Here is a 21,479-nt window from a genome sequence, read left to right as displayed (position 1 = left end):
CAGAGAGACCCACACAGACCCACAAAGGACATCAACCTAGAGAGACATGGTCACGAAGTCACATACATACACACAAGACACACACTCACACATTCACAGCTACACAGAAGGGCTTTCACACACAGACCCACACAGGATAGCAGCCCACACAGACTCAGACATGAGGATACACAGGACATGTACACACTCACAGACACACAGACACACACACACAGACATACATACTCAGGACATCAACCCACTCAGACACAGGACACACACGCACAAATTCACCAATACACAGAAAGGCTTTCACACATAGACCCACAAAGGACATCAACCCAGAAAGACACAGGCATGAAGATACACAGATACACACACACACACATACATTGTCACAAGAGAGGATTTGACATGTCCTGTCTGGTCTTCTATCATCTGCTGCCTAAAAGGCCATCCCAGAAGGGCACTTCCACGTTTGTAGAAGGCTTTGTGTGCAGAGAAAACTGTGTGGATTTCAGCCTAGCCTCATGGCTCCAGGAGAACACACTGACTGCAATCAAAAGCGCAAACCTACACAGCAAAAAGGCCATCGGGGGTGTTCTCGATGCTTCCCGGAGCTACACTCAGCAGCCTGCTCACATGCAGAAGTCTAGCTCATCACACAGAGTTGTTTTCAGGGGAATTGGAACTTATTATTTAATAATGTTATTGCTGCCATCCCAGAGTTCGCTGATGGGTCTGCGGGCCTTGGTGAATACAGAGCAGGAGCCTAGACACCGGAACCATGTCAATTCTGCAGAGATAGGCCAGCACTCTTTGGAGCCAGTAAAAAAAAATATTCATGTGAATGATTTATTTAATAGCTGAATTTTTGAGAAATTGTTTTCCACTTGAGGAACTGAATGAATTACCAGGTCTAATGAGCAGAAGAAAAGGGCACAAGATCTTCAGCTGGGCTTGCTGTGTTGCTCTTCACCACCCATTGGCCACTGCCCACCGCCTCTACTTGACACTGATTCCTCCCAAAACTCTTTACGAAGAGTTGACCTTAAGCCAGGTTTTGTGCTCCATGTTGGCAATAGATGTCAGACAGTTGTGATGTCCGGGGCGAAGGGGAGCGAGCACCTGACCACGCAGCACAGGAACTGGGGCAGCTGGCTGGCCGGGCGAGGGTCCACAGGCCTCCAGCGAGTGGGACTGAGCTGACGGTGCAAGGGTGAGACAGGTGGGGCGGGGGGGAACCCGGAGGAAGCCTGCTCCCAAAGCAGAGGAACGGAGAAGATGGTGTGGCCACCACTGGGGAGCTGCCCTGTGGAAAATGAATGTGAAAGTGGCTCAGTCGTGTCCGACTCTTTGCGACCCCATGGACTATACAGTCCCTGGAATTCTCCAGGCCAGAATACTGGAGCAGGTAGCCTTTCCCTTCTCCAAGGGATCTTCCCAACCCATGAATTGAACTGGGGTCTCCCGCATTGCAGGCAGATTCTTTACCAGCTGAGCCACAAGGGAAGCCCTGCGGAGCACCTGAGCTGAAATGGGGGCGAGATGCAGCGACCCCTCTAGAGAGGACCATGTGTCTCCTGCCTGTGCTTCGTGCACAGGAGTGTGAATCTCATCCCGAAAGCGGTGGGGAACCTCACAGGAAGGAATGTCTCCCAGTCCCCATGGCTGTTAACAAGCTGTCAGCTCCTGTACTCCCGCATAAACCTCCTGCTGCTTGAGGCCCCTCCGCCTCTCCCCTGGCTTGACTCTCCTGACATCCTAGTCACTCATCCTTTTCTAAAGGCTTGCATCACTTGCTCGCAGCTTTCCTCTCCTGGGTGACATGAGCGACCATTATATAGGCAGCCTCACCGTTCATGATGCAGTGACTTCATCCCTCCTCCGCCTCTGCACTTCTTCTGCGGCTACGCCCTGGCCCTGCTGTCTCCCACGATTCCTCTCTCTCTCTAGAATCTCCATCTCCAGTACTCCATGCCTGCTCATGACCTCCAGTTCTTTCAGCCCTTCCTCTCTGTTGCTCCCACCGCGGTTGTATTTAGATCTCATTAAGATCTCTGGTTTCTCTCCATTCACTCCCCCATCTTTCAGCCTCTCAGCCTTCACTCATTTCCTAAACCAAGATCCCACGGCCCTCTCTGCACACCTCTTCATCGAACCCCCCACGCCCCAGGAAAATCCAGCAGCTGCCCCCCTACCCTCTTGCTGCAGCTCTTAAAGCCCCTATCCCCGCCTTTCAGCAGAGCTGTTCTTGATGACTGTCTTGTGGGGTCCTGTTCAGATTTCTCTCTCCTTATTCATAACTGTGATGTCAAACCTTCAGCCCTCCAGGGCCCCCTCCCCCACTCCCCATGGAGAAACATGTCTGCTTCTGAGGAAAGAATTAAAGCAAAAAACCTCCATAAAGACACATCATCAAGCCCCCGAGCCCACACTACACATGTGCCTGCGCCCAGGCCACCAGTGTCCTGCTCGCTCGTTATAGAGACGATGCTCCTGCCTGTGTATAAAGTGAATTCCACTTGAACTGGGGACCCCACTCTATGCAGCCTTAGTAAAGATCTTGTCCATTTATTATCCCTTCTCTCCTGGATCTCCAACCTCTCCATGCTACTGGCCCTTTCTTATCAGCATTTAAATGCACTAGACTCTCATTTGGGCTTCCCAGGTGGCTCAGGGGGTAAAAATCTACCTCCGATGCAGGAGACACAGGCAGACAAGAGTTGGATCCCCCAGTCAGGAAGATCCCTTGGAGGATGGCATGGCAACCCACTCCAGGATTCTTGCCTGGAGAATCCCATGGACAGAGGAGCCTGTCGGGCTACAGTCCACAAGGTCACAAAGAGTCGGACACGACTGAAGTGACTGAGCACAGAGCCCATCCATCTGAAGACAAACAAGTACCTTCTAACTTCTTCCAGGAACAGCAGCCTTCTTGCCTTCATGGCCAAGCTTCTTTCCAAAGTCGTTTATGATCCCTGCCTTGAATTTCTCACCTCCTAGTAACCATTCACTCCTAAACCCACAGCAATCCCACTTCCATTCCTACTAGTTTCTTCTGTTTCCTGGCTGCTAGTTCCATTGGTCCTGATGGGCTTGGTCTCCACTGCCTTTGATGCTATAAGCCTGTCCCTGCTTGAGAGTTTCTTGTCCCTTGTGATCTCCAAGCCCTGTCCTCATTCCTATTCTACCCCATTCATTCCTGCCTCGTGATGCTGAGTGCTGTGGGAAGAAACCCTTAAGCATGTTAGTGGACGGAGAGAGAAGCTAGTGGGCACAGAAGAAGGAGCAGGCTCTTGGAGGAGGATGACAACGGGCCAGATGGAGGCATGGCTTCAAGCAGGAAAAGCAACACTTTGAACCTACTTGTGATGCCGAAGAAAGGAGGTAAAGAGGCAAAATGCGAGAATTCATGCCTGGTGGCCTTAATTTACTATAAAATATAGGAAGTTAGAGTATCTGCTGTTTACCAAAAACCATAATTCAAAAAGATACATGAAACTCTATGTTCATAGTAGCACTATTCCCAATAGCCAAGACCTGGAAGCAACCTAAGTGTCCATCAACAGATGAATGGATGAAGAAGATATAGTATATCTTCTATATATACAGTGGAATATAACAGGAGTAGTGTTGGTCACTCACTCTTTGCCACCCCATGGACTGTAGCCCACCAGGCTCCTCTCTCCATGGGATTCTCTAGGCAAGAATACTGGAGTGGGTTCCCTTTCCCCTCTCCAGGGAATCTTCCTGACCCAGGTCTCCTGCATTGCAGGCAGATTCTTTACCGTCTAAGCTACAGGTACTTTACCATCTGAGCCACCAGGGAAGCCCAGAATGGAATATACTCAACCATAAAAAAGAATAAATTTTGCCATTTGCAGCAACATGGACTGTCAATCCTAAAGGAAATCAGTCCTGAATATTCACTGGAAGGACTGATACTGGAGCTGAAGCTCCAGTACTTTAACCACCTGATGTGAAGAACTGACTCATTGGAAAAGACCCTGATGCTGGGAAAGATTGAAGGCAGGAGGAGAAGAAGACGACAGAGGATGAGATGGTTTGATGGAAGGGGACAACAGAGGATAAGATGGTTGGATGGCATCACCAACTGATGGACATGAGTTTGAGCAAGCTCCAGAAGTTGGTGATGGACAGGGAAGCCTTGCCTGCTGCAGTCCATGGGGCCACAAAGAGTCAGACATAACTATGTATGCTCACAGACATGCATAGTATAGGTCAGGTAGTTTACATAAATCATTTAATTCTTCCAAAGCCCTGTGAGGTCAGTATTATTATTATTCCCAGTTTATGCAAGAGGAATGAAGCTGCATAAAGCTACAAGATTTGCCTAAAATCACTCATCTAGTAAATGGAGTTGCTGGGAATTAACCCTCAGTCTACTTTGCTGCAGGGTCTTTCCTTAAGTTCAGCACTAGGCTGAATATTGGGGGGCTAGGGGCACAGAAGTTAGGTTATTGGATGCTTTCAATCAGTCTCCTAGGATCATAGCTATAATTATAAATTATTTTAAAAATAATGGCTATAATGTATTTGCCAAAACATTAGATGACTGGGTAGAGAGGTGCTGTTAGAAAGGCTGATGATGGCTGAGACAGAAAGGAGAGAGTCAGGTAAGTGCACAGCTGAGCCTCAGAAGCCCAAGAGTTTCTGCATGAGGGCGAAGGAGGATGGTCTCCTATGAGGCAAGTCAAAGGTGGGCATCCCTGCCTGACCTCAGTGAGACTGACAGGAAACTCTAACAGAGAAGATTAACCTCAGAGGAAAGCCCAGATACAGTAGAGGGGAGAGGGTAAAGGATTACTGATGATGGAACGTGGGCCCCAAGGTGCAGAGTGACAAGGGTGGTGGGAGGACCCAAGGGGAGCAGAGCGGCAAGTGGGAGAAAGAGGGAGGGGACTGACTGTTGACTTTTCAGGCAAAGTGAAATGGACATCAAAGCAGTTGCCTAGTGCCATGTACTCATGGGCACTCCGTGGACCAGTGCCAGTCTGCAGCCTGTCATCAGCCCACAGTGAGCTGGGCACAGAAATTGAGAGGAAGCAGCAGTTTAGAAACTTGCATAGCAGTTTGACATGACCACACCTTCCACTGGCGCTAGTAGTAAAGAACCCATCTGCCAATGCAGGAGACATAAGAAACACGGGTTCAACTCCTGGGTTGGGAAGATCCCCTGGAGGAGGGCACTGCAACCCACTCCAGTATTCTTGCCTGGAGAATCCCCATGGACAGGAGCCAGGCAGCCTACAGTCCATGTGGTCGACAAAAATCAAACACGACTGAAATGACTTAGCATGCATATATTCCATGGGTCATTTTCCCCCTTGTATTTGACAGAAGTATTGATCCATGACTGATTAGAAATTTCTTAAAAATTATCCTTCCCCACAGGTAGTTTCAGAAGTACTGACCTGTGTTGCCTCACGTATTATGATGTGTTTGCTCTCATTTTCCCATCTTGTTTGATCAAGGCCACTGGACACCGTAATAAAATGGGCAGCTTCTCTCATCTTCCTTGTGGTCTCGAAGGAAACAACAGCTAAAATGAAACTGGAGGGAAAAGGACCACTTTTGCTACAAGATCCCTCTAGAAAGAAAATGAAGTTTTTGTGCTTTTTAATCGCATTTAACAGTGACTGAGTCCAGTTTTCCAAACTCTCAGGGAAAGCTCTCCCAGAATTCCAGGATTGGAGATGTCACTGTGCCCGTTCTAGTGGGAGAGAGTTTATTTTCAGACTTTATTCCTGGTCTGAAGATTACCACAAGTTTTAAAAGTAATTGAACTCGGTCTAGACAGCAGATTTCAGTGGTTGCTAAGGAACTAGATTAGTTCTAGTCTAAGGGATGTGGTATTCATTTTTATTTCCGTTTTCTTACTACAGCATTTTAATTGCAGATAAATGCCTTTTATGGCTCTCTGGGGTGTAAAACACTTTTCTGTTAGCTGGTGGGTTAGCCAGGGGAGACCGTGTTTGTACACACCCTCCGAGCAGATGGCATTCAGGCATGACGTGTTTCAAAAGAAGAAAAACGCTTCTTGAAGCATGAACAATAGCCGGGCTTGTTGGCGCAGGCCAGGGCCAAGCACTCAGGGCCGGCCAGCCACACCCACCCGTGCAGGAGACCCCGGCCTGGGGCCGCGTCCACCGATGCCGCACACACCCCCTGCCTGCTTCTTCGTGTCACAGGTGCTGTCATCCCGCAACCTGCTGCCACAGTCACCAGGCAATCAGTTCCTCAGATAAAAGATCAGTTGTCAAACCCCAGAAACTCATTTTCCACACGGCGGCCAGGGTGAGCTTTTTGAAAAGTAAATCTGATAGCATCAGCTCAACTTGACCTGACCTCTCCCCACCCGACCCTGCTGGAAACACCTCAGTGCTTCCCAGGCCTTTAAGATAAGAGCCTTAGAGAGCTCCGCAGGCCCAGCCCAGCTGCCCCTCCCCAAGGGAGGGCTGCCAGACCCAGCTGGCCCTCCCCACGGCCCTCAGCCTTGCTTCTGAAGGCAGCCTGGCCTGTGCTCCTGCACTGCCCGGCCCTGGGCTCGTCCACACCCTCAGAGAGGCCATGGCCAGTGCCCCCTTCCAGTCCTGAGCTGGGAGCTCTCCCCTTAGCCAGAAGCCCCCAGTCCAGACACTCCTACCTGGCATTTGTCACATCTGTGGGCGGTGGTTTAGTCACTGAGTCGTGTCTGACTCTTGTGACCCCGTGGACTGTAGATCACCAGGCTCCTCTGTCTGTGGGATTTTCCAGGCAAAAACACGGGGAGTGGGTTGCCATTTCCTTCTCCAGGGGATCCTCCACACCCAGGGATCAAACCCAGGTCTCCTGCAATGACAGGCATATTCTTTACCCCTGAGCCACCTGGGAAGCTAAGTTTATGTTTATCCATGTGTCTGATGAAGCTCTGATTCTCCAACAGAGCACAGCTCAGGAGGGCAGAGTCTTTGCCGAGTTTTCTCGAAACTGTATTTCCAGGAACTAAAAGAGCCCTTTTGGCCACCTGATGTGAAGAACTGACTCATTTGAAAAGACCCTGATGCTGGGAAAGATTGAAGGCGGGAGGAGAAGGGGATGGCAGAGGATGAGACTGTTGGATGGCATCACTGACTCCATGGACTTGAGTTTGGGTAGACTCCGGGAGTTGGTGATGGACAGGGAGGCCTGGCGTGCTGTAGTCCATGGGGTCGCAAAGAGTCAGACACGACTGAGCGACTGAACTGAACTGAAAAGAGCCCTGAGCACATAGCTAGTAGTGCAGCAGTGAGGGCTGAGAGCAGAAATCAAATCCAAATGGTCACTGCAGGCTTTGGCTGCTTGTGGGGGCACCTCAAGAGTCATGATATCGTGAGCCACATGCTTGCCCAGGCGCCAGCGTGTGGCAGTAGTGAGGAGCCCAGCAGCTGCTCCTTGCTACACAGCTGCCACCCCCTTCAGAGGACCTCTTGTGAAGTTACAACTGTGTCTTTATGAAAAATAATACCATCACCACCACACACACACACACACACACCCAAAAAGAAAAGCAACAACTGCTAATGCTGGTGCTGAATAAGAAGAGCAAGTGAAGAAACCTAACGCTTTCCTCTTTCATGGGGGTTATGTGCTATGAGCGTGTTCATGAACTTGAAGGTTAATAATGGCTAACACCCATGAAACCCTGACTCTAGTGAGGCTGTATGTTGGTACTCGTGTACATTTTCTCATTTAATCTTCTCAACAGATCTATTTTTTTAAAAACTTCATTTATTTTCGGCCGTGCTGAGTCTTCGTTGGTGTGTGCGGGCTTTTCCCTAGTGGCGGTGAACAGGGCTCCTCTCTTTGCAGTGCAGGGGCTGCTCCTTGTGGTGGCCTCTCTTGTTGCAGAGCACAGGGTCTAGGGGCATGGATGTAGCAGCTGTGGCTCCCGGGCTCTAGAGAGCAGGCTCAGTGGTGGTGGCACACAGGCTTAGTGGATCCGTGGCATGTGGGATCTTCCCAGATCAGCGATCTAACCTGTGTCTCCTGCGTTGGCGGGCAGATTCTTTACCACTGGATCAGCAAGGAAGCCCCTTAACAGATCTATTTTTTGTCTTCCTTTTTCTAATAAAGAAACAGAGACTCCGAGATGTTAGTAATTTACCCAAGGTCACACAGCTAGTAATGGCAGAGTGGATTTGAAGCCACATGATCTAATTCGTGAGAGTTGGACTGTGAAGAAGGCTGAGCGCCGAAGAATTGATGCTTTTGAACTGTGGTGTTGGAGAAGACTCTTGAGAGTCCCTTGGACTGCAAGGAGATCCAACCAGTCCATTCTGAAGGAGATCAGCCCTGGGATTTCTTTAGAAGGAATGATGCTAAAGCTGAAACTCCAGTACTTTGGCCACCTCATGCAAAGAGTTGACTCATTGGAAAAGACTCTGATGCTGGGAGGGATTGGGGCAGGAGGAGAAGGGGACGACCGAGGATGCGATGGCTGGATGGCATCACGGACTCGATGGACGTGAGTCTGAGTGAACTCCGGGAGTTGGTGATGGACAGGGAGGCCTGGCGTGCTGCGATTCATGGGGTCACAAAGAGTCAGACACAACTGAGCGACTGAACTGAACTGAACTGAACTGATCTAATTCGTTCCAGAGCCTGTGCTCTTAACCATTACCTTTACTGCCTCTCCCAGAGAGGCCCAAGACACCTCCTTAGCAGATATACAGGGAGTCTGTACTCAAAGAGTAAATACTATCTGTTCATTGAGGAATAGTCATCTCTTAGTCTATTACTTGGGGTTTGAATTTTGGCTTAACTACAAGTAGCTAAACAACCTGCTTTTAGCTTCTTTCCTTTCCATTACATGTTCCACTTTGACCTATTTCTAAAATACAGATTGATCATCTGTCTCTCCCCCAGGTTCAAGAGGGTTCAATGACTTCCCTCTGCTTACAAGGATATGACAAACCACTCAGCCTGGCACGTGAGGCCCCGTGAACTGGCCCAGGCTCTCTGTCCTCATCTCCCATCCTTCTAATAGGACTCCTAAGCAGATTACAAGGCAAGGACTTGCCTAATCCCTTGCCTGAAATGTGATTCTCCCCTCTTGAAATCCTGTTCAGTCCTCGAAGCCAGATCAACCTGAATGACAGATCACACAGAGCAGGGGTCCTCAACCTCCAGGGCCATGGTATCAATCCATGGCCCACTAGGAGCCGGGCCACGCACAGGAGGTAAGTGGCGAGCGCGTGATCAAACTTCATCTGTGTTTACAGCCACTCCCCATTGCTTGCTTTACCGCCCGAGCTCCGCCTCCTGTCAGAGCAGTGGTAGCATTAGACTCTCAGAGTCCCTCGGACAGCTAGGAGATCCAACCAGTCCATCCTAAAGGAAATCAGTCCTGAATATTCATTGGAAGGATGTTGAAGCTGAAACTCCAATACTTTGGTTGCCTGATGTGAAGAATTGACTCATTTGAAAAGACCCTGATGCTGGGAAAGATTGAAGGCAGGAGGAGAAGGGGATGGCAGAGGATGAGACGGTTGGATGGCATCACCGACTCAATGGACATGAGTTTGAGTAAGCTCCGGGAGTTGGTGAGGAACAGGGAGGCCTGGGATGTTGCAGTCCATGGGGTCACAAAGAGTTGGACACAACTGAGCGACTGAAGTGAACTGAACTGAAGGAGCTTGAACCCTACTGTGAACCACACATGCAAGGGGTCTACATTGCTCGTTCCTTGTGAGAACCATCCTGAAACATCCCCCACATCCCTAGGCTGTGGAAACATTGTCTTCCACGAAACTGGCCCCTGGTGCCAAAAAGGTTCAAGACCACTGACATATAGAGTAACGATGAATATTACTATTTAAAAAAAATAATTCTAAGTATTATTAAGTCTTCTAATACTCAACTAAGTTTGAGAGAAAAGAAAACTTGAAAAGCCTTTTGTAAACATACGTGTAATAAGGTTTTCTACAGTAGACTCAAGCTCAGTTTCAAACTAGGAGAGAATATTTAGTATTACTGATAATGTTTTCTCCCCCTGCCTCAACAACTCTAAATCTACCAGAGGGCCTTTGTAGCAATTTTCTCAAAGTGTTACAGATTCTACTTTGTATATCATCTCTTCGTGTTTAATTATAAGGATTTGAATTTACAGCACCAATTAATCAGTAATTAGATAGTACTGTACCAAAAGAAATTAAACAAAGATAAAAACAAAAACACAACCCAGCACAAGGCCATATCATCTGGTAATGTTTCATGTAGCATGATAACAATGCTTCCCGAGAAATATAGGTTAACTGAATCATTAGCTATGTATTCTTTTGATTTTTTTTAATTGTTGTTTTTAGTAACTTCCAGTACTGATGGGAAACTTAAAGGTAATCCAAATACAGAAACACCCTGATTATACTAATATTTGTTCCTCTTTTTACTCATCAGAAATGTGCTTTATGATACTCAATAATTATTTTGAAATGTCAGCTTTTGGAAATGCAAAATAAATGCATGTTTTATAATGATACATGCTCTATTGATCTTCATACTTAACACACAAATCAGCGTTTGTGTTAATTATCAATGAGACCTATAAAACATAAATGTGTATGTTAGATGTGAAAAATCAAAAAAGCCACAGAGCAGATTGAGGAAAGAAAAACGAAGGTCCCTGAAACCAAGAGATCAAGCAAAAAAACCATGACTGTGTAACAGGTCTCTTTAGGGATGGGAGCAAGTGGCAAGGGGACCTTCTCCCTACAAAGTCATGCCATTTCCCTGTGCCTGGCTCATGGAACTCTTTTCCATGTTCTTAAACCTTTTGTTAACAAAAGAAAAAGAGAAGACTGATAGTTGGAAAGAGAGATAAGCAGCTCCCATAATTCAGTCTTGGAAGAGATGGCAGCATGGCCTGCTCAGGTGCGCCCCCTGCTGGCATGGAGTGATCCTGACAGCTGAGCTCTGTCTGTGGAAGGAGCCCCACCATCTATTTATATGTAACTAGAGCAAGCTTTTCTCCTTCACCGCCCCCAAGTAACCCCTTCCCTCTGTGGCCATGACTACATGGGAAGACTGAGACATAAAACACTCAAAGTTACTTTAAGATGTTTTACATTCTTTCCCTGGTGCTGTTTCAGGAGGTCTCATTTCTGGGAAAAAAAAATAGGATCACCTTTACTCCCAAGTGTGAGGATCTTATAAATTGTAGATACTGTAAAATCTCTTAATGGTATGCCAAATGAGTGAGTAGTTTCTTCCCTAAGCGTATGAAACTGTCTTGAAAGTTTCTGTGCAGTGAATTTCATTGTGTGCTCTCAAGCTTGCTTTCTAGAAGTACTTTTCTCTGAACCGAGTAATTTGTCTTTGATGGATCAATTTGCCAAGAGAGAGCATAAGGTACTTTGAGAAGAACTACAGAAGAAAATTTCAAACATTCCCATCTTTTGGTACCTTAGATTGAAAGAGTAAGCTTTGCTTAGTAATTCAGCACTATGGTGAACATCAGAGAGCCAAATTGTAATAATTTTGATAATTTCATGGTGAAATTGATTGAGCAGTTCCCCAACCTGCCTTAACTGGGAACTATTTGACTTTTCTCTAAGTCAGGAATCTTTTTTTCCCTTTGTTGCTTTGAAGTGATGCTATAAAGTTTCTCTCTCGAGTTCATTGCTTTTACAAACTATACAGCATACCTGTGGATGAAAACCACCTTTGTCAAAGTGTCAATGCCTTTATCAATGTGACTTATTAATCCTTTCCTGTGCTCCTTCAACTGTTCCCTCATTTGAAATAAAATATTCATCTCTGAGGAGGCGGTACAATTTATCTGATGTCAGGGTTCTATTAATGCACACATTTTTGCCTCTCAGTGCTAACTTCATTATTGAAATGAATTTAAACAAGCCGGCTTCAGTTCACAATGATCATTATCTGATGAACCTTTATTCAGGGTTAGCTGACCAAAATTAATGAACCAGAGTAACCTCTTCGTCTCAGTGGCTCTTCACATTAACAGCATAGCAACTACCCTCTGCCCTAGCCTTCTCGTAGACTGTGGAAAAGCCAGCACTGGAGTTTCAACACCCCTCATTGCATTTGCTCCCACCCTCTCCACCGCCGTGAATAGGTCCAGTTAATGCTCAAGCCAGACACCTGGGCACGTTCCCTTCTGCTCACCCCCCACACCCAGTGCAGTGGTCAGTCCTCCGAGGCAACTTGCTGCTGCCCCTGCCCCAGTCCACGAGACTCTTGCCCCCTGTCTGGATTCCTAGCAATTATGTCCCAAATAGCCTCCCTGCTTCTATGCTACCTTTCTTAGAACTCATTCTCCATATAGCAGCTCAGGTCATGATTTTTTAAATATCAATTATTTTACATCAGTAGACCTGTTTCAAGCCTGCTAGTCACTTCCTGTTCCACCTGGAATAAAATCAAAGCACCTCCCCCAGCTAAAAGACCCCACATGACCAGCTCAGCACCACTCTCCCCTTCTCACACCAGCGGATCACTCTCCAAATATCCAGTGCTGATTCCTGATGCCTCGCCTTCACACAGCTGTCTTGGCTGCTGGGGGTCAATTTCGCCTCCTCCTCCTTCGCAATTCAGCTCAAAGGTCACCTCCTCGGAGAGCCTTCCCTGCCCCCGTTGAGTGCAGCTGTCCACGATCCTTGTCATGTCACATTATCTGTGCCTGACATAGCACGTGTCACTACCAGAAATTAGTCTGTCCCTCTTTGGTTGTTTGCTGATCCTGTGTTTCTCCTCACCAGCCTTGTGTGTTGTTTACCACATATCACCCATGCGTAGAAGAGTCTAGCCCTGTGCTTCACTCTGAATAAACACCTGTAAGATGAATGACCAGTGGATGAACCTGACACTCCCTAATATTATGTAAAATTTTAATCAGATTTTATTAAATTAAATTTTTGACACACTGTGCAGCTTGTGGGATCTTAGTTCCCTGAACAAGGATTGAACCTGTTTTGCAGTGGAAGCTCGGAGTCTTAACCACTGGACCATCAATACTATATGATTTTGACTGAATCACTTAACCTCTGGACTTCGACTTCATCTGTGCAATAAAAAAACAAACATTGCATTTTCCTGGGGACAACCTAGAGGGGTAAACGTGTGTGGTAACATGGCACGGAGATGCAGAATGAACAGTGGGTCCCTTCCTGTTTTCCAGGAAATCTTCGGAGGAGCTGGACATGGACAAGGTGACGGCAGCCATGGTACTCACCAGCTTGTCCACCAGCCCTTTGGTGCGGAGCCCTCCTGTGCGGCAGAGCGGTAAGCCTGGGGCGCGGCCCAGGGAAGCGCCCTCCCACAGCAGGAGCAGAGCTTCTCTTTGCGGAAGCTCTTTTCTTTCTCTCTTTTCTCTTCCCCTTTTTCCCTTTTTTTCCGGTTGTTTTTCAATTACACAACACATGAACACACTCGCATTTTAAAATTCAGCCGTGTGGTGCACAAACCCTCCCAGTGCCAGTCCCTCCCCAAAGGCAGTCACTCTCAGCAGTTTGGAACACATCCTTCCAGACTCTGGTCTTTGCACTTATGTGCAGACTCATTCCTAACACACACAATGGACCCTCACCCACTAGTGGGAAGGGAGGGGAAATGTGGAAGAAATGGACCCCAGAGCTACCAGCCTCCTTCCTCCTCATCGTCCCAAAGACCCCACTGCATCTCGTTCCTACATCCACCCATTGAGTGCACATTTACTGACCTCCACCACCTTTCCAACTTATCTTTAAGAACTTGTGTTCCATACCCAGGTAGATGGAGATTGGTCTCATGAAGTTACTTCCCCAGCCTTTTTTTTTTTTTTTTTTCTTTTCCTGTTTGGTTGGAGGGATAGTTGGACCAAAGAACTCTGAAGATTAAATATTTTGAAAAGGCATTATCCCAGGCTCCTTAATCCGTTCTTTTATTCAGTATATATTTATTAGGTACCCTAACAGATGCAGCCTGGCGTGCTACAGTTCACGGGATCGCACAAAGTCGGACATGACTTAGCAACTGAACAACAGCCATAATAGATGGTTTGACTATATCACTGAAACAGTGTCCATACTCCTAGGTGATGTACAGTCTTTTGCGGGGAAAAAACTATCACAGCTGTACTAATAGCTAGCATTTATTGAGTACTTAGTATGTGCCATATACTAGGTTTACTTTATCTCATGTAATTCTCACAATTCTATGAGATGTTGTCACTATTTTACAGATGAGTAAACTGAGGCACCTGAGGATTAGCTGACTTTAAACAGAGCTGAACTTCTTTCCATATCATTCTGATTCCAGATCTCCTGTCTCAGTCATGATATAATATTGACTCATATAATTCAAGATGATAAATCAGTAGGGCAGTAGGAGATGAAGCTGGAGAGCCTGGCAGGAAATCAAGGAGTCATATCTGTCTGGTTATGAGTTTGGACATTCTTCTGAGGCTATAGGAGAGCTATGAGATGATTGAAACATTGGAAATTTATAATTGGGTATACAAGACAAAAACAAAAAGTAAACAACAAAAAAAAACCACATGTGTGTCCTGAACCTTGGTGGTCATGGTAGGGATGCGTATAGGGCATAACTGAGAAATATGAAGAAGGCAGAATCAACAAGACTTGGTGATAGAGAAGATAAAGGAGAAGGAGTGACGAGGGTGACTTCTGGGAAGTCCATTCCCTGTGATGATGAGCAAAGGCAGAGGAAGAGATCTACTGGTGAATGTTAGGAGCAAGAGGTGAGGTAGCCGAAGAAGATGAGAGATCCATCTTGAAACACGTTTAGTAGGGAGTACCTGGGGATCATCCAAAGAACAGGATCTGATGGGCTTCTGGGTCAGCCTGGAAGAGAGATCTGGGCTGATGAAGAATTGGAAGGCGACATTTTGAAGCCATGGATGTAGATGGGCTGACCCCGAGAGAGCTGTGGAAAAGTAGAGGATAATGAGAAGGTGGCTAGGTGAAAAGTGGTGAGCCTCCTCATTATGTAAGGAAAAGAACCCAGGAAGGGAGAGGGGTAACTGGAGAAGCAGAAGGAAGCAGGAAAGTGTGACTTCATAGAAGTCAAGGGAAAAGCTTGTTTCAAGGAGCAACATCTGATCCTTCAGAAGGTCAAGGTGAAAAGGACTCAATTCTGCATCAAGAAGAATGTCATGGCTTTGAAAAGAGCATTTACAGCGGACGACCCGTGGAGCGGAAGCCACATTGCAGATCAGTGAAATGTAGTATTCTGAAGCCGCCGGGTGGAACTTATCGGCCAGGGAAAACCTCCTCTCAAAAGACAGCCTAGTCACTGATGAACTAGGGTTCCCCCCATAATCTGGTTATAAGCAGAAGGTGTTAAAATAAATTTGTGGAACATCCATCAAGTCCTCACCCAAACTTAATGCATTCTATTTGGGAGTGGGAAGAATGATCAAGATGCTGGGAATTAAGATCAATACCAGAAGTCACGGTGCCTACTGCCTTGATTCCCCACAAGCTGGGGTGATGTCACTTCACATAGAGTACCACCGTGCTCTTGAGATGAGCCTGATCTTTCCTGATAGCCTTCTCAGCTTGGCAAAGCTGCAAAAGAAAGATGATAGGAAAAGCAAGGCTGAAGTCATCCCCAAAACCTATTCTAGGAAAAAAGAATTGCAGAATTTCATGGAATCCTCAGGAGAAAACAATAATTTTGATGTACTCATTCTTTTTACCATTGGAATTTTAAAACTGAGAACATTTTTATATTCCTTTGTATTGAAATGTTAGGATCAAAATAAACCTTTTGCATCTTCAGTACAAACTTTTCTTAGCATAGTTATAAAGAAAGTGTTCATTATGACTTAAAAAAATAACTACCCAGATAGTAATCCCAAATTTCTGATGTCCCTCATTTATTCTGCAAAAGGAAGCAAATTCTTAAAAAGGGAAAGCAATTTATGATAATCAAAGCTATTTTTTAGAAATAAAGATTATCTCCACAATTATTGCATATCAGTGAATTTTTGGAAACTGTTGTGATCCTCTACTGTGCTAGGATCAAGGTGGCAAGAATACACAGAAGAACTGTACAAAAAAATCTTCAAGACCAAGATAATCACAATGGTGTGATCACTCACCTGGAGCCAGACATCCTGGAATGTGGAGTACATCAAGGCTGTATATTGTCACCCTGCTTATTTAACTTCTATGCAGAGTACATCATGAGAAGCGCTGGGCTGGAAGAAACACAAGCTGGAATCAAGATTGCCAGGAGAGATATCAATAACCTCAGATATGCAGATGACACCACCCTTATGGCAGAAAGTGAAGAGGAACTAAAGAGCCTCTTGAAGAAAGTGAAAGAGGAGAGTGAAAAAGTTGGCGTAAAGCTCAACATTCAGAAAACTAAAATCATGGCATCTGGTCCCATCACTTTATGGGAAATAGATGGGGAAACAGTGGAAACAGTGTCAGACTTTATTTTCTTGGGCTCCAAAATCACTGCAGATGGTGACTGCAGCCATGAAATTAAAAGACGCTTACTCCTTGGAAAGAAAGTTATGACCAACCTAGACAGCATATTGAAAAGCAGAGACTTTACTTTGCCGACAAAGGTCCATCTAGTCAAGGCTATGATTTTTCCATTAGTCATGTATGGATGTGAGAGTTGGACTGTGAAGAAAGCTGAGCACCAAAGAATTGATGCTTTTGAACTGTGGTGTTGGAGAAGACTCTTGAGAGTCCCTTGGACTGCAAGGAGATCCAACCAGTCCATTCTGAAAGAGATCAGCCCTGGGATTTCTTTGGAAGGAATGATGCTAAAGCTGAAACTCCAAAACTTTGGCCACCTCATGCGAAGAGTTGACTCATTGGAAAAGACTGTGATGCTGGGAGAGATTGGGGGCAGGAGGAGAAGGGGACGACAGAGGATGAGATGGCTGGATGGCATCACGGACTCGATGGACGTGAGTCTGAGTGAACTCTGGGGGTTGGTGATGACAGGGAGGCCTGGCATGCTGCAATTCATGGGGTCGCAAAGAGTTGGACACTACTGAGTGACTGAACTGTGCTAGGAAAGGATCATTTTGTTAGGATGTGGGTCCAAAACGAGGGAGATTCCAGCAAAATGCCTGTCTGAATTTTTAGCAAAAGCTTGTTTAAGACAAGAAGACACTGCTTTCTAAAAAACACTAGGAATTGGTTCTGACTTTTTTTCTGAGAGATTTATTTCTATATTCCATTGTTCTTCGGATTAAATAGTGTTTCTAAAGGAAATGCCATCTTCAGGGAAACAAATAAATTAACTTCTGGCACTGGCAGGAAGCAGTGTGTAACCACACTGTAACAATAGTTGGCTTCAAAATTATTTCAGTTCCTCATCAGTTCACTTCAGTTGATCAGTCATGTCTGACTCTTTGCCACCCCATGGACTGGGAGCCCCCCAAGCCTGGCAGCATGCCAGGCTTTCCTGTCCATCAGCAACTTCCAGAGCTTGCTCAAACTCATGTCCATTGAGTCGGTGATGCCATCCAACCATCTCATCGTCTGTTGTCCCCTTCTCCTCCTGCCAGTTCCTCCTACTTACCATAATTACAGATCTTGCTCCACAAACTTGTTTTATTATACAAGTGTATGCTTCAAAATATTTATAAGCCTCCTGGGCCTGCCAAGTGAGTTTGTCCACCAGGTAACATTACCTAAGGCCTTATACTAGACTCAGCTTGAAGTCATGTATTGAAAAGAGCTTTCTTATTTAGTAGCGGCAACTCCAGTTCAGGGAGTATATCAGTCTCTGTGTAGACCACAGGGAGTGAGATGCTGGTTTGGTTTTGTTAATGCTATCAAGGTGTGAGCTTGCATAACAGACCATGTAATTCTGTTAGAGCTTGGCTTAAATGAGATGGTTAACTTACTTCTGCTATTCAACTTAAAACTTCATTCATCTAACTGAACTTTTTCCTTGACAAAGTTGAGGAATATGCTGGAAACCTATAATTAGGTAAAGATAGTCAAGAAATTTTTTGATGAATGCTAGTACGTTGTTTTTTATGAATGCTAGTATGTCTTCAGTTCATTACTAATTACACAGATGTTAACAGCATTTCTTTAATGAGGCATTTTGGGATTTTTTTCCTTCTTGTAGTTAGGATATAGTTTTAATATATTCAAAATGCACATTAATATGGAGGAGAAATTATCCAAAAGAAGGTCAAATTTATACAAATGCTAGTTAAGATTGGGCATTTTGAAAAATAAAGCAAATCTTCAGTGATTAAGAGAACCCCTGAAGACATTCCAACTGGGCAAAAATCTCTCTATATTAGCAAGCATTTCATCATGTTTTCTCCCACAAGTGGAAAGGTAAAATTCAACACCAGTCGTATCAGTAGTTATTACCAATAAGTTCTTTTCTGATCTAAGCTTTGCCTGAAAAAAAGAAGAATGCTCATACCTAGGGTCTGCATATACTGAAGGAGAAGGAGGGCCAACTGGTAGGCCAGCGTTTGAGACCCTGGCCCATCCTCGTTATGTACTAATCATGGCAAGTCAGTTAATTTCCTGGTGCCTCAGGGACCTCATCTGTAAAATGGGCGTAGTAATCCTTACTCTGAAAGACAGATATTATGAGAATGCATCAGATTGTGTGAATAAGCTTTGTAAGATGTAAGTGAAATGAAAGTGAAAGTTGCTCAGTTGTGTCGACTCTTTTCAATCACATGGACTATAGCCCACCAGGCTCCGCTGTCCATGGGATTCTCCAGGTCAGAATGCTGGAGTGCGTAGCCGATCCCTTCTCTAGGGGATCTTCCCGACCCAGGAATCTAACTGGGGTCATCTGCATTGCAGGCAGATTCTTCACCAGCTGAGCTACCAGGAAGCCCTTGTAAGATGTAAAACATACACCAAATGTAAGGCACAATTATTTGTTATAATAAGCTGGATGGCAAATGACTTTAGGTAATCAGAAATTCTCTCTCTTAGGTTCTTAAATCTTACATCGACTCTATAAATGTATTCCAAAGATCACAGCCCTGTAAGAAATTCCTTTTAAAATGTTAAAAATGTGGGGATGGGGTTTGGAGAAATGCCGCAAATCATTACTCCCTTAGTAACATAGTCCGTAAACACCTAAACTTCCTAAACTTAATGAACCATAACATCTTTTTTTTCCTCCTTGTTTTCATGTATTCTCCACTATCATCCTAAAGAACTAGTTTTGCATAAAGCAACATCCATCAGAAAACTCTTAGAAAAGGCCTGTCCTCGGCGGGGCATAGCAACCCACTTTAGTACTCTTGCCGGGAGAATCCCATGGACAGAGGAGCATGGTGGGCTACAGTCCACAGGACTGAAGCGACTTAACGTGCACGCATATATGGCTAAAACAGATGTTTATAAACAAACTATCATGCAACTTTTGTGAAAGTATAAGTAGAGTACAACGTACATACTGAGCTGTTGCAAATTACCAAATGGGCTACAGGTGCTTTCACCAGCAGGGAATCTCGGCCCTCACTGCCCCTCTGACCCCGGCCTGGGTGCCCCGGGAGCCCGGGACTGGGTGCTGACGCTGTGCTTGTGTGCTCCGACAGAGGGCCTGAGCGGATCCTGGAAGGAGGGGGGCGGCGTGCCTTCCAGCACCAGCAGCAGCGGCTACTGGAGCTGGAGTGCCCCCAGCGACCAGTCCAACCCGTCCACGCCGTCGCCGCCGCTGTCCGCCGACAGCTTCAAGCCCTTCCGCAGCCCCGCGCCCCCCGACGATGGCATCGACGAGGCGGAGGCCGGCAACCTGCTCTTTGATGAGCCCATCCCCAGGAAACGAAAGGTTGGTTTCAGGTTTCATTTGGGGGAACCGGCTTCCTAGGGTGGTGATTTTGGCACTTTTCCAACCAACGCCCCTTCTGATCGACAGAAACAGCCCGTGTTCGCCTCTAATATCCTTTGAAATCTTCAAATAAATTAAGGGTCACGATTAAAGACAAACAGAAATGATTAAAGTATTACTATATTTCTTCCAAGTACACATCCTCACCCCACTCCCAATCTCACCCGGTCCTCTCCTCTGGTTGTAAATCGCTGCGCTGGTAACATCAGGTAACCTAGGAAAGAATCTGCCTGCAATGCAAGGGACTGGGGTTCGATCCCTGGGTGGGGAAGATCCCCTGGAGAAGGAAACGCAACCCACTCCAGTATTCTTGGAGAAGGAAATGGCAATCCACTCCAGTACTCCTGCCTGGAGAATCCCATGGACAGAGGAGACTGGCAGGCTGTATATAGTCCATGGGTCGAAGAGTTGGATAGGACTGAGCAACTAACACTTTCACAACACTTCCACCTGGGACGTTACCAGTATTTGGAAGTCAAAAAATCGGACTTCAGGCTTGGTTTGGTAATTAACTCACTCTCTTCGTGGGAATTAACTTTTTCATCTGTAAAATAAAATTATGTTTTTCTCTTTTCTGCTTCACAGACTCTTAAAGGGTTGTGGGAAAGAAGATTTTCTGACTTATGTTTATAAAACTAGATGTGAAATATACATGAAAACTAAAATGTAAACATACGTAGTATTTACATGCCCCAAGTTATGTACTTATTAAATTAGAAGTAAAATAGATCTAGCTGATTTAATAAATTGACTGCACTTGTATTTAGTCCTCACAGCAATCCTGTATGGTATTGTTTTCCCATCTTGATAGGAGACTGAGGACCAGGGAAGTTATCATTTAACCCCTGCCATGCAGGTTAGAGGGCTTCCCAGGTGGTACTAGTGGTAAAGTGAAAGTGAAGTCGCTCAATCATGTCCGACTCTTTGCGACCCCATGGACGGTAGCCTACCAGACTCCATCCATGGGATTTTTCCAGGTAAGAATACTGGAGTGAGCTGCCATTTCCTTCTCCAGGGGATATTCCCAACCCAAGGATCGAACATGGGTCTCTTGTATTGCAGACAGACGCTTTACCGTCTGAGCCACCAGGGAAGAACCCACCAATGCAAGAGACCTAAGAGAAGTGGGGTCGATCTCTGGGTCCCGAAGATCCCCTGGAGAAGGAAATGGCAATACACTCCAACATTCTCTGGCCTGGAGAATTCCATGGACAGAGGAGCCAGCTACAGTCCACAGGGTTGCACAGAGTCGAAAACGACTGAAGCAGCTTAACACACACACATGCAGGTTAGAAAAGGCCAGCGCTGCCTTTTAAACCCAGGTCTGCCTAAACCGAAAGCTCATATTCTTTTCATTCTCTTCAGATACATATAAGTGATTATGTTCACTCACAATTTTAAAAAGCATTTCTGTTTCATAGAATAAATAAATACTACTGCAATATCTGGAAAACATTGTAACATTATTTTTAAATCTCCATGTAAATAGACTTTAAAAATATATTTTAGTTTTTTAGTTTGCAATTGGTAGCTTCATTATTAATGACTATCCACAAACAAAAAGCCAAAGAAAACCCTGTGGATTGCAGTGCAGCCTATTTTCCCAGTTCATTTCAAAGAGAAAAACAAAGAGATAGCACTGA

General features: G+C 45.6%; 1 protein-coding gene across 1 annotated transcript in view; it reads left to right on the top strand.

The window, feature by feature from the left end:
* The window catches only part of ZNF704 (zinc finger protein 704), a gene marked incomplete at its 5' end in the record, with an annotated part of 253,036 nt that overhangs the window by 180,778 nt on the left and 50,779 nt on the right, over positions 1–21,479 (top strand). Inside the window, 2 exons of the mRNA XM_040261694.1 lie at positions 13,163–13,266; positions 19,544–19,776. Coding sequence (XP_040117628.1) covers positions 13,163–13,266; positions 19,544–19,776 — 337 coding nt within the window. The remainder of the gene's footprint in view (positions 1–13,162; positions 13,267–19,543; positions 19,777–21,479) is intronic.

This window comes from Oryx dammah, unplaced genomic scaffold, assembly GCF_014754425.2.
Source record: "Oryx dammah isolate SB20612 unplaced genomic scaffold, SCBI_Odam_1.1 HiC_scaffold_19, whole genome shotgun sequence".
NCBI lineage: Eukaryota > Metazoa > Chordata > Mammalia > Artiodactyla > Bovidae > Oryx > Oryx dammah.
This window is presented reverse-complemented; position numbering and strand designations above follow the sequence as displayed.